General features: G+C 41.4%; 1 protein-coding gene across 11 annotated transcripts in view; it reads left to right on the forward strand.

The window, feature by feature from the left end:
- Positions 1-762: 762 nt before the first annotated feature.
- STRADA (STE20 related adaptor alpha) overlaps positions 763-13380 on the forward strand; it is a 29715-nt gene continuing 17097 nt past the window's right edge. The window contains exons 1-3 of one of the 11 annotated variants that reach the window (XM_027081231.1): positions 763-872; positions 9354-9433; positions 12274-12331. In XM_027081231.1, the coding sequence (XP_026937032.1) occupies positions 9398-9433; positions 12274-12331 (94 nt within the window). In that variant the 5' untranslated portion in view covers positions 763-872; positions 9354-9397. The other 10 variants (XM_027081233.1, XM_027081232.1, XM_027081234.1 and 7 more) reach the window with 10 other exon arrangements.

Consider the following 13380-nt stretch of genomic DNA (forward strand, 5'->3'; position numbering starts at 1 on the left):
GGCAAACAGAACATGTCTCTCAGAGTTGTGGGTAAGGAAGGATCCAGGACCAAAAATGTCCAGAGGGGGAAAAAAAGATAGTTGAGATATTTTCCTCCTTTTACCTAAGGTGGTACAGAGAAAGGGTGGGATTCCCCTTTGTAGCTTGTCAGTCTTGTGCCCGAGAGGCCAAAGCATTTGAGATATCTTCAAGGAAACTGCGAGACTGATTTTTCCACTGAAGTCCTACCACACGAAAAAAAGAACTTTAAAGTACTCAAAGTAGCCAAGTCAGCAGACAGTGTTGGTTTGCCTTATTCTAGTCCCCTTGACTCTACATTACTGAAATCATCCCACTGCCTTCCTGCTTCGGGGATGGAGGCTCTGGAGAGCCCTTTTTGGACCCCGAAGGCCACACCAACGACAAGCTAGGTCTTTGGCTTCCACACGCCGGGGGGAAACGTGTCCCCTCCGTTGGAGACCGAATGCCCTCAGGTATGCGCAGCGCGTAAAGGGTAACTCAGCACTGGAAAACCGCTCTCTGAGAGGCCGCTGCTGAGCGCCGGCCGCACCAGCAGAGATGCGGAAACCAGGAAGAACTTCCCCACCTGCCGGGCCTAGCGGGCCGGGGCGGGCCGAGGCGGGCCGGGGCAGGCCTTCCTCTCCTGCGCGGGGCGGGGCGGGGCGCGGCGGGGCGGGCGGGGCGGGGCGCGGCGGGGCGGGCGGGGCGGGGCGGGGCGGGGCGGTTCTCTACCAGCCCTCCCCGGGTCCCTCTACTGCGCATGGCACGTTGCGTACCTCCCTCCCAGCAACTGGCCTGGCGGCAACGCGGCCTTAAACCAAGGAGGCGGAGCTGAGATTGGGTCGAGACTGCTTGCTAACTCCAGGACCAGGTACCGGGCTGGCGGGGCCGCCTGGTGCGCTCCAGGGAACTGTCCCTCCTGCCCTGACGCCGATTCCATCTCCTCGGGGGCGGGCCTCCGGCAGAGCGGCCATCCTAAGCCCCCCCTCGCCTTCTACGGGCCCCTTTTCACCCGAATTCTCGATTCCCGCGATGAGGGGCTGCAGCCCGAGAGCAGAATAGGCTTGGGCCTGGCCCGGAGACACCGGAGCAGAGTTGCCGGGCTCCCTCTCCTCTTCCCCCCTCATTTTCAGGTGGGAAACCTGGGGCCCAGGTGGCAATTTGTCCTGATCTAGCGAAGAGGAGGCATATCCTAGGCTGCCCTCTCCCCGCATCCCCCCACCACATCCCCATCCCATCCCAGGCTGGATAGCCAGTGGGTCAAGCCCTCGTAAGAACAGAGATCAGGTACTCCCTGAATCAGCCTAAACAGAGCTTCTGAATGTCTTGTTTTCCAAAATGTTTAAGTGCCCACAGTAGATTGGGGTGGAGATGAGGGGCGGGGGTAGGGAGGTGAGCGAGAGAGAAGGGGTGTGGTTAAATAAAATTGTTCAAGTTTTCAGGAAATGGGGAACTAACGTCTATGCCCAGCCTTCTGCTAAGATATCCTAGTATATTCTAACTTGACTTCTCCCAAAAGAGCAAAAGCCGTTCGAATTGATTCTTTTCTTATTGTAATATCTGTTGGGGTAGAACCGTATTCCAATATGTATTTGTGGCATTAAAACAGTTTTTCATTGATTGATGGATACTTTTCTTTAGAGACACCCAAGATTGTTTCTTGTCCCTGAGAGTTGAAGAAACCAAATCTTTCCTGATTTTCAAATCTCCTCAGGCCAGGAGCCTATTCAGCCATATGTTAGTGCTGAACGGGTTAAATCTGTTGCCCCCCCCCCACCCTTTAACTAGGTTTCTTAGAGATATTGTGGCTCAAATGCAGTGTTTGTAGTTGTCATCGCAGACATGGAGGAAGTCTAGAAAACCAGTGACAAAAATAGGGAAAAAAGGAAAAATCAAAGTAAATGAATCTCCTTTCTATACCACGTGGCATCTGGTCAACCTCACTGTCCAATCAGGTGATGCTTTTTCAGTCATTATATCTTTGCACACACAGTCTTGACACTTCTCCCTAAGCTTCTCTATTATCACTCATGGTTTCTAGAGCACAGGCTTTGGAACAGACCTGATCAGTCCTCCACCACTTGCCTGTGTAACTTTGCTTTTTTTGTTTGTGTGTTTTTTATTTTTTGGCCATACCACACAGCTTGTGGGATCTTAGTTCCCCAGCCAGGGATCGAACCTGCAGTGGAAGTGTGGAATCTTAACCACTGGATCACCAGGGAAGTCCCATGCCTGTGTAACTTTGGGCATTTAACCTCTCTGAGTCTTAATTTCCTGATCTGTAAAACGAGGATCTATAATACTTGCTGTGAGCTGATCTCCATGAAGCATTTAGCACAGATCCTGGCACATACTAAGTTCACATAAGTGTCTGCTGCTTTTATTATTTTTACCATTATTAAGTTAACAGATACAGGAGTGCCAATATTAAGTGTTGGTCACAGTAGCCCCTGGGAATGCAACAGTGAATGAAATGCGTTCCCTGCCTTGACAGAGTCTCTCTTCTAGTGGAGGAAACTGATATATAGGCAATTAAGAGAGTGGTAGGTATAAGGGTTGAATACAGAGGCCAGACATCTAACATGGGTAGGGCGGGGCGGTCAGGGAGGACTTCCTGTAGCACAGGACACCTGAGATGAGTAGTGAAGGACAGGTAAAAGTTAGCAGATTGGGAGAATGTTAGTGGTCCACAAGGAGAAGCAGGATCGTTAATGTTTTTCCTTTGGGTTCCATTTCCTACCTGCCTTTCAAGCTGCATGTCCTAAATATGGACCTATTCCAAGGCTTACTTCCCAGCTCTCTGCTTTTCTCTCACCATTTTCCTCTTTAGTGAATTTTTGTCGCTCATATAGCTTTAGCTGCTAACTTCCAAGTCCACATAGCCATCTCTAACCCCTCTTTTACGCATCAGTCTTTTCAGTACTTCTCTAACTGAATGCTATTTCTACTTGGGATATATAACTGTTTTCTCAACCTCAGGATGACCTAAAAACTCAAACTCATCTTTCCACCAAAACTTCCATCTCTGAGCTTTCCCATTTTGTCTTTGACACGCTACTCTTTTCCCAGTTACTTGGGCACACACAAAAAAAGTCGGAGTCATCAGAGTTGTTCACAGTTAGAATGGGTTCCCTGATTAGGTAGTGAGTCTCTGGCATGAGAAGTTTTCAAGCAGAGACTAGATAACCTTATATTCAGGAGTTTGTTTTGTTTTGTTTTGTTTTTTTGCGGTTCGCGGGCCTCTCACTGTTGTGGCCTCTCCCATTGCGGAGCACAGGCTCTGGACACGCAGGCTCAGTGGCCATGGCTCACGGGCCCAGCCACTCCGCGGCATGTGGGATCCTCCCAGACTGGGGCACGAACCCACGTCCCCTGCATCGGCAGGCGGACTCTCAACCACTGCACCACCAGGAAAGCCCCAGGAGTTTTTAAAAGCAGTTCTTCCAAAGGGTGGAGGATAGGCTCGATGACTTATGGTGTACTTACTAACTAAATTTCTTTATTTTTCCTTCTCCCTATCCATCTATTTCTTAATATTCCCTCTGCCACAGGCTCTTATCACCACAGATGTGGTCCAGTATAATTGTATTCTAACTGGCATTCCTTTTCTGGGTTATTTTCACCTCCCCCTCTCCCATCCTTTTGCAGATTAATATTCCTTAGAATGTTCCTTAGAACAAGGCTTCTCAAATGTCAATATGATGGTCCACAGATCAGCAACATTACCATCACATGGGAGCTTGTTAGAACTACCAGGCCCCACTTCAGACCTTCTGAATCAAAATCCGCATTTTAACAAGATCCTCAAGTGATCTACATGCACAATAAAGTTTGAGAGACACTACTGTAGACCACTGTTCTGTGTTTGTCACCTTTCTGTTCAAAACCTACAGTGGCTTCCTGCTGCCTGCTGAATAAGATCCGTGAGCTAGCATGCACTTAAGGCCTGTTAATTGTTCTCATATGTGTGGAGTTCTGCTTCTGTAACCGCCCTCACATTAATTGGAGAGTATATGCAAAGTGCTGAAATACTGCTCGGCACATTTGGTCAGTCCTTCAGTATTACTGAGTGCCTCCTCTGTGCTAGGCGCTATTCTAGAAACCAGGAGATACACCTGTGGATATGTAAGCACTAAATAATCAGCAGCTAATACTATTTTATGCTTGGAATTCCCATTTTCTTTAAGTCCTGTTTGACATTCAAGCCCCACCTCTTCAATGAAACTATCCAGGTCCACCTAGCTAACTGTAATCTTTCCCTTTGCTGAACTTCATAAAGTGTTGCCCATTTCTACTTTTGCATTCCCCAGACCTGCTGAATTAAAATCTTTGGAGGTGGGAGTTTGGGCGGGCATCCATAGATTTTTCTAACAACACAAATGAATTTGAAACACATCCTGATTTGGGAACCAGTGGTTCAGATCATTAGAGAAGCTGTTGAAGTGGCAGCCTAGAACCAGTTCTTGGGTCTCTCCAATTGGGCAGTTATATTTGTTTATACAGTGTTTTGGAATTGACTTTATTTTCTATTTCCAGTATTTTTTCCAGAGCATAGATAATTCCTTCTGAGGATAAAAATCATCTCTTTATCTACATTAATATTCTCTTTCCTTTCTGTTGTAGACTACAGATGGACGTGGATGTTGTCTTCTCTTAAATTTCTTTGGCTTGATGCTTTGTGTTTAATGTTATTAGACAATGTGCATTCTAATAATCTTTTTTTTCCAAATTCAATCTATATTTTTACTATTTCGTAGCAGGATAAATTATTCTCAGCATGGTGGGGTGGGGCTTCTATACGATCAGTGTTGGGGTGAGAATAAATGCAATTTGGTAAAAATCTATAGATGATTTTGAAAGGCCTCCTCACTCCCCTGGATTGAAAACCATTGCTTCGATTCCTCTGAAGCTGTTCTAAGGACTTTTAGATTCTGTGTACCACACTAAGTCCCCACCCCCATTGCTGTACCACTGCCACAACCCCTCACAACCCTACCCCACCTTAAAGAAAGAAGGGAAATGTGGCAGAGTTTTTTCTAGATTCTTCAAAAGCATTTCTGAGTATTTATTTTAATCATTTTACTTTTAAAATCAACTTTATTCAGATGTAATTCACCTATAACAAAATACACTTTTTTTTCTTTGGTTTTTTTGGCTGCGCTGGGCCTTCTTGTGGCGTGCAGGCTTCTCTAGTTGCAGCGCACAGGCTCTAGAGCGTGTGGGCTCAGTAGTAGTTGCAGTGTGCGGGCTTAGTTGCGGTATGTGGGATCTTAGTTCCCTGACCAGGGATCGACGGGCCCCCTGCATTGGGAGCGCAGAGTCTTAACCACTGGACCACCAAGGAAGTCTCAAATACGCCTGTATTAAGTGTACAGTTTGTTGAGTTTTGACAGATACACTCACATAACCACCATGCAATAAAGATACAGAACTTTTCCATCACCCTGAAAAGTTCTCATGTGTCTCTTTGAAGTTGGTCCCTCATCTCACTGTTGGTCCCAGGCAAGCAAGATCTGCTTTATGGGACTTCCCTTGTGGCTCAGAGTTTAAGAATCCAACTGCCAGTGCAGGGGACACGGGTTCGATCCCTGGTCCAGGAAGATCCCACATGCCACGGAGCAACTAAGCCCTGTGCCACAACTACTGAGCCTGTGCTCTAGAACCCGCAAGCCACAACTACTGAGGCTGTGTGCCACAACTACTGAAGGCTGCGTGCCTAGAGCCTGTGCTTTGCAACAAGAGAAGCCACCGCAATGAGAAGCCTGTGCACCGCAACGAAGAGTAGCCCCACTCGCCACAGCTAGAGAAAGCCTGTGCGCAGCAACGAAGACCCAACGCAGCCAAAAATAATAAATAAAATAAATAACTTCATAAAAAAAAAAGATCTGATTTCTGTTGCATTTTTACTTTTTCTAGAATTTCATGTAAATGGAAACAGTATGTAGATCTGTGTCTGACTTCTTTCACTTAACATGAAATTGTTGCCTGTATCAGTAGTTTGTTCCTTTCTATTGCTGAGTAGTATTACATTGGTGTATGTACCACATTTTAAAAATCCATTTACCAGTTGGCAGATGTTTGGATTGTTTCCAGTTTGGGGCTCTTGTGAATAATGCTTTTACAAGCATTCATGTACAAGTTTATGAGAAAATATGTTTTCATTTCTCTTGAGTAGATTACCTAGGAGCAGATTGTTGGGTCATAAGAAGCTGCTACACCATTTTCCAGTGTGGCCATATGTGTTTGCATTCCCACCAGCAACGTATGAGAGTTCTGGTTGGTTGATATCAACACGTGGTATTGTCAGTCTTTATGTTTAGCCATTTTGGTGGCTGTTTAGTGGTATCTCATTGTTGGTTTATGAACATTTCCCTGATGACAAGTGATGTTGAACATCATTTCATGTGCTTAGTGGCCACTCATATATCTTCTGTTCAGATATGTTGCCCGTTGTTTAAGCTGAGTTGTCTTATTATTGAGTATAGAAATTCTTTATATATTCTGTATATAAAGTCCTTTGTAGACACACGCACACACACACATATACATGCACACACAATATGTTTTCTCCCAATCTTTTCATTTTCTTAGTGGTGTCTTTCAAAGGCAGACATTTTTAATTTTGATAAAGATCAATTTATCATATTTTTTGTTTTATATTTCATGCTCTTGATGTTCTTTTTTTGAATCTCTACTTATCCCAAGATCATGAAGATTTTCTCCTCTGTTTTCTTTAGTAGTTTTAACTTTCTGTTTAGTTCTATGATCCATTTCAAGTTAATTTTTGTGTACGATGTTAGGTAAGGGTCAATGTTCATTTTTTCTAAACAGATATCAAGTTGTATCCAGACTGTCTTTCCCCATGAAATTACTTTGGCCATTCTTTTGAAAATTAATTGACCATATATGCATGGGTCTATTTCTGGATTCTCTTTTCTGTTCCACTGATCCGTTTGTCTATCCTTAGACCAAAGTACACTGTCTTGATTACTATAGCAATAAAGTAAGTCTGGATATCAGGTAATGTAAGTCATAACTTTCTTTTTCAAAACTGTTTTGGCTATTTTAGGTCTCTTGTATTTCCATGTAAACCTTAGACTCAGCTTATCAATTTCTTTTAAAAGTCTGCTGGAATTTTGATTAGCATTGCACTGAATCTGTAGATCAATTTGGAGAGAATTAACATCTTAATGATATAGAGTCTTCCAATCTATGAACATTGTGCAGACCTCTTATCTAGATCATCTTTAATCCCTCTTAGCAGTGTTTTATAATTTTAAACGTACAGGTCTTATCCATAATTTATTAAAATATTCCTAATTATTTTATGGTTTTGTAGGTGTTATTGATGGTATTGTTTTTTAAATTTCATTTTCTACTTGGTTGTTGCTAGTATATAGAAATACAATTGCATTTTATAATTGACCTTTCTAAATTCATTTTAAGTATAATGATTTTTTTATAGAATACTTAGAGTTTTCTATGTATACAATCATGTCTACATAGAAAATCATAAAGAATTTTACATCTTTTCCAATCTATATGCCTTTTATTTCTTCTTGCCTTTTTGCATTGGCCAAGACCACTAGTACAATGATGAATAGCAGTGATAAGAACATTCTTGCTTTCCTTCTGTCCTTAGAAGAAACTCATTCATTCTTTTTACTGTTAATAGATGTTAGCTATAATTTTTTTTTTAATTTTTGAATTTTATTTTTTTATACAGCAGGTTCTTATTAGTCATCAATTTTATACACATCAGTGTATACATGTCAATCCCAATCGCCCAATTCAGCACACCACCATCCCCACTCCCCTGAAATTTTTTATACGTATCTTTTAGCAAGTTGACTTGGTAAATTCTATTTCTATTCTATTCCTAGTTGACTATTCCCAATTGACTAAGAGGTTTTTTTTCTTTAACTTGTGGGTTAGTGTTGAATTTTGTTAGATGCTTTTTCTCCATTTATTGAAATGATTGTATTTTTACTTGCTTACTCAGTTAATAAGGTAAAATGACATCGATTCATTTTTTAAAATTCCTTAAAATTGGTTGTTCTTTATTTGCAAACAACTTCAAACAAAGACAGTTTTGTGTACATTGACTCATTTTTAAATGTTAAACCAATCTGTTATTCCTGAAGTAAGCCCCACTCGGTCATGATGTATTATGCTTTTAGCCATTCTAGATATAAATTCTTAACTATAAATAGCAAACATAAGATAAGATCAGGATGATATGAAAAAAGATACATTTGAGAAATGGCCAAAGCTCTTGGAAATGGGTAACAAAAATGTAAAACTTAGTAGAAAGGTTGGAAAATAAAGTTTGAAGACGTCTCCTAGAAAGCAGAGAGTTGTAAAGTATGAGTGAAATAAATACAAAATTGGGGGCTAATTCTAGCAGTACACCTTTAACTATTAGAGTTTCTGTTCCTATTTCTTGTCAAAGAAATGATATTCCCCAGAATTGGAAGCCCCAAATCTCCACACTGTAAAGGCTGACTAAGTGCAACTGACTAAGCAGCTAGTCCAGACTGCAGCAGGATGGAGGGCCTCTGGAAGGCCATCTCCAGGGGAAAATTGGAATGGATGAGTTTGAGTGTATGGAAAAACACACTGATGAGACTAATAGCAGAAATGTTGAAGTATTTGGAAAAGTTAATAGCTACATGGAAAAACAAACAAGTGAAGAAATGAGGCCGTTATTAACTCTATTAAATTATTATTTTCCCCCTCTAGGGGGGAAAAATGAGTGTATGGGGAAGAAGACGTGGTCACCTCTGTTTGCCTCAGTGAAGAACCATGTTTGCATAGTCCTAGTAATGTAAATTTGGACTATTGTTTTAACCAAAATTTATGTCAGAACTATGTTGGGAGAATGAAGGCAGGAATGTAGGGTGCAGGAAGTTGATGTAGGAGAGCTTAGTCTTCCCCTACCATGGTAGGAAGTTAGTAGATAAATGTCTAAAATGGATAAGTCATGACACATAAACAGCATTTAAGAATGATGATAAAAAGGAGGATAAACAGACAAAAGAATTGAAGGTAATTGCTTCTGCAGAGGGGTCAGTGGAGGGTTGGGTCATGAGAAATTTAAAGATTAATTTAAACAAAAAAACCCTATAAAAAACTTCTCTTACAGATATTGCAGTATTTCAGAATGTATTTGGCCAAAGTACATCCAGGTTTATTGTCACTTAAAGTTTCTCTAAACAAATCTTTAGAATCTAGGAATTTGTAGGTCTAGCACAGCGCTTTGAATGGTAGACTCATAGTAAGTTTTTGTTAATCAACAAATATTTCTATAAAAGCAGATTTGACTAACAACCTGTGTCTATTTTCCTTTTAGGTTTAAATTTTTGAAATTGAAGTAGGTCTACACGTTAGGAACTCATGTCTTTTCTTGTAAGTAAACCAGAGCGAATTAGGGTGAGTGTTTCTCTTCTTCTGGCTTTACTATTTTTTATTTTCTGAAAAGCAGTGTGTTTGGCAGATATTTTAGGAGGTTTTTGGGGTTTTTTTTTATGTGATGTTCAGAATCATACAGAAGTGAGGGATGTAGAAAGTAAAGTAGGTATTGCAGCCTCCACTCCTAAGAAAAGAACTTGCAGGGACATCCCTGGTGGCGCATTGGTTAAGAATCCACCTGTGAATGCAGGGGACACGGGTTTGAGCCCTGGTCCGGGAAGATCCCATGTACCGCAGAGCAACTAAGCCTGTGTGCCACAACTACAGAGCCTGTGTGCCACAACTACTGAAGCCCACACGCCTAGAGCCCGTGCTCCACAACATGAGAAGCCACCACAATGAGAAGCCCGTGCACTGCAACGAAGAGTAGCCCCCGCTTGCCACAACTAGAGAAAGCCTGCGTGCAGCAGTGAAGACCCAACGCAGCCAAAAATAAATAATAAATAAATTTTTTAAAAAAAGAAACGAATTTGCAGGCAGAGGCTGGCCAGAGACATAGAATATACCCACCAGCTCGTCTGATAGAGAAGAAACAAGGTGGCTTATTTTATGATTATCAGTCATTCAACATTAAATGAGTTGCTGGCCCTTTTCAGTGTAGCTGTGTACCCACTAATGATCTGCCTGTTTCCTACACATTTTCAGTGAGTTTGTGTGTGTGTGTGTTTGTTTTTTTGTTTTTTTTTTTGCGGTATGCGGGCCTCTCACTGCTGTGGCCTCTCCCGTCGCGGAGCGCAGGCCCAGCGGCCATGGCCCACGGGCCCAGCTGGCTGCTCCGCAGCATGTGGGATCCTCCCGGACTGGAGCACGAACCCGCATCCCCTGCATCGGCAGGCGGACTCCCAACCACTGCGCCACCAGGGAAGCCCAGTTTGTGTGTTTTAAAAATCAGCATCGGACTTCCCTGGTGGCTCAGTGGTGGGGAGTACGCCTGCCAGTGCAGGGGACACAGGTTCGAGCCCTGGTCCAGGAAGATCCCACATGCCACAGAGCAGCTAAGCCTGTGTGCCACAACTACTGAGCCTGTGCTCTGGAGCCCGTGAGCCACAACTACTGAGCCCACATGCCACAACTACTGAGCCTGTGCTCTAGAGCCCACGAGCCACAACTACTGAGCCCGCGTGCCACAACTACTGAGGCCCGTGTGCCTAGAGCTTGTGCTCCGCAACAGGAGAAGCCACCGCGATGAGAAGCCCACGCACCACAGCAAAGAGTAGCCCCCGTTCACTGCAACTAGAGAAAGCCCGCATGCAGCAACAAGGACCCAATGCAGCCGAAAACAAATAAATTAATTAATAAAAAAAAAAATCAGCATCAGATTGTAATCATTGGAACACTTTTTTGAACCCGGGCCCTTGGCAGTGAAGGCACGAAGTCCTAACCACTGGACCACCAGGGAACTCCCGTCATAGGTTTTAATTGAAGGCTTTTTGAAAAATTTTATTACACCTGAGAACTTCACTAGCTAAAATGACCTCAAGAACAAATACTGGGTTTAGCTTCTTTACAAGCTTCCTAAATGATTTCCTAAAAGACTATCTTGTTTATTATCAAGTACTCAAGTTCTAACTGCTGTAGCAATTATTTTAAAATTCTGTAACACTGGATGTGTCCCGTGAGACGTTGTGAATATACCACTTGCTTTTTTTTTTCTCTTTTGGCCACACGGCTTGTGCAATCTTAGTTCCCCAACCAGGGACTGAACCCGGGCCACAGCAGTGAAAGCCTGGAATCCTAACCACTAGGCCACCAGGGAACTCCCTTAATATACCACTTTCTTTAAATATTAAGGTGTCAATTATATTTTGTGTTCCAGTGAATATAAATTTTTTATATCAATTTTTTAAATTTACAGTGTTCTTCTTTTAATTTGGAAAAAATTGATATAGAGAATGATGTTATAGTTTAAATTCATAGTCCATATTATGCAACTTATTTCTGAATGTTCCTTAATCTTCCTTTTTCTTATGTTTATGTGGTAAGAATAACTTATATTGGAAAGAGTAAACCTCGCTATTAATTAAGAGAAACAAAACAGAATCCCTCCTTAGCCTGAACTCTACCCAGTGGAAAGCCTAAGCCAAGCTTTAATACCAGCCCTTGAGTGAAATACAACCTTGATCCCATTGCTTTTATGTATGAGCTGCTTTTCTATTTCAACCTAACCTGATTCAGGTGAAACCAGACCGCTGATCAGTATGATGGAAATCCAATACTAGTTTGAAATAGTCCAGTAAAGTGAACCATAGATTAGTCATGCTAGTTGGGTCCTTGTAAACTTGGTAGAAAATGTAAACGTTGGTGATGTCTTTAGAAATCCTAGCGGATGAAAGAATATGCAGTTTGCTATTTCCTTTTACAAACTAATAGGGGCTCGTGAAAAACTGTTTCATCCCTATTTTCTGTGTGTGAATTCCAGTAGTTTTCAAATTGGCATTAATGATCCAAAGCATCTGTAATAGACAGCCATGGGATGAATAAGATGGAACCAAAAGGCAGTTTTATGTATAGGAAGGACAAAAGCATGCTTCATTATCAGGGCCAGTGCTACTTATTTCTCATCTGTCAGATTTAAGAATTGTTCATCAAATTAGGCAAAGAAGAATAGAGAAAGGAATTAATCTATTGTGTTCAGTTGATTTAAATCCAAGATTCTTTTCAAAACTTTTCCATAGAAATGTAGCTTAACTGTACTGCATGATTCGCTTTTTGTAGTTGTCTTTTTATCTGTCTAATGGCTGATAGTTAATTTTCTGTGGCTTGGAAGAAATACTAATTCTCTTTGGGGTTTTCCTCTTTAGCGGTGGGTCTCGGAAAAGTTCATTGTTGAGGGCTTAAGAGATTTGGAACTATTTGGAGGTAAGTACAGTATGGCATTTAGCCATCACTTCAGGATAAATATCGCTGCCTTTTTGTTGATTAAATCAATTTATAGAAATTAGCAATTTAAGGGCAAGTTGTTATATTTGTTTGGCTACAGCTGTTATATTTACTTGGCTCCTTTTTGAATCCATGCTTTCCCCAAAATTTGAGGAGTAATCTGGCAGTTGTCCTTGGCCTGTCTCGATTGTTAGAAAGCCAGTATTTACTTAAAAGCACACGTGTTTCTTCTAAGTATTTGGCTATGAAATACATATTCTTAAAGGAAAACAAAGTAGGTGTTTAAAAGTCTCTAGCCTTGAAGATTTAAAAAATAAAATTATAGTCAGGACAAAGGTAGCAGTGATATAAAAGTTATGGTTTTTCTGATCAATCTAGTTGACTCATCTTTTCATGAGACTTAGAGACTAGAGAAAAAAAAATCTGTCAGGACAAAAATACTAACTTCCTATTGTAAAATCTAAATGTTGATTCAGAAGTAAAGTAGGTTTGCAATTTTGAGGTTTAACAAATCCAGGCACTCCCCTTTGGCTATTTTCCAACTGAGCTGTTTTGGGAACTGTGATCTTGACTTAAGGCAAGGAAAATTCTTTTTCTATAAAAATAATAGTAGTAAAGCCCCTTTCTTTTTATCTGTACACCATGATACTCTCTTGAGCTCCTATAGCTAAAGAAATGGGTTATCAGATAGAGTGTGTTGGTTAACTGATCCAAACTACCTCGAGAGGCTTGAGTAATTGAAAACTCAAACTTGCTAGTGACTAGGTAGCACCTATTAATTTATTTTCCCTACTGCCACTCAAAGAACTTCTGGAGTTGAATTATTCATAAACTTTGTCAAAGGGTTTTAGAGAAGACAAATAAGAGTTTAGAAAAATGATGAGTTATTTTTGTTTTGGTTATAAAGAATAAAAGTAATCTGCACAGTAAAGGAAAGGCTAGTGGAACAAAAATACTATGTTCTGGTGCTATTCTCATTTTTTTCCCCAGCATTAAGGGCAATACAGTGGTTTAAAAGTAAACATTGG

This window comes from Aethalodelphis obliquidens, unplaced genomic scaffold, assembly GCF_003676395.1.
Source record: "Aethalodelphis obliquidens isolate GAN/ISIS:26980383/991018 unplaced genomic scaffold, ASM367639v1 scaffold44, whole genome shotgun sequence".
Taxonomy (NCBI): domain Eukaryota; kingdom Metazoa; phylum Chordata; class Mammalia; order Artiodactyla; family Delphinidae; genus Aethalodelphis; species Aethalodelphis obliquidens.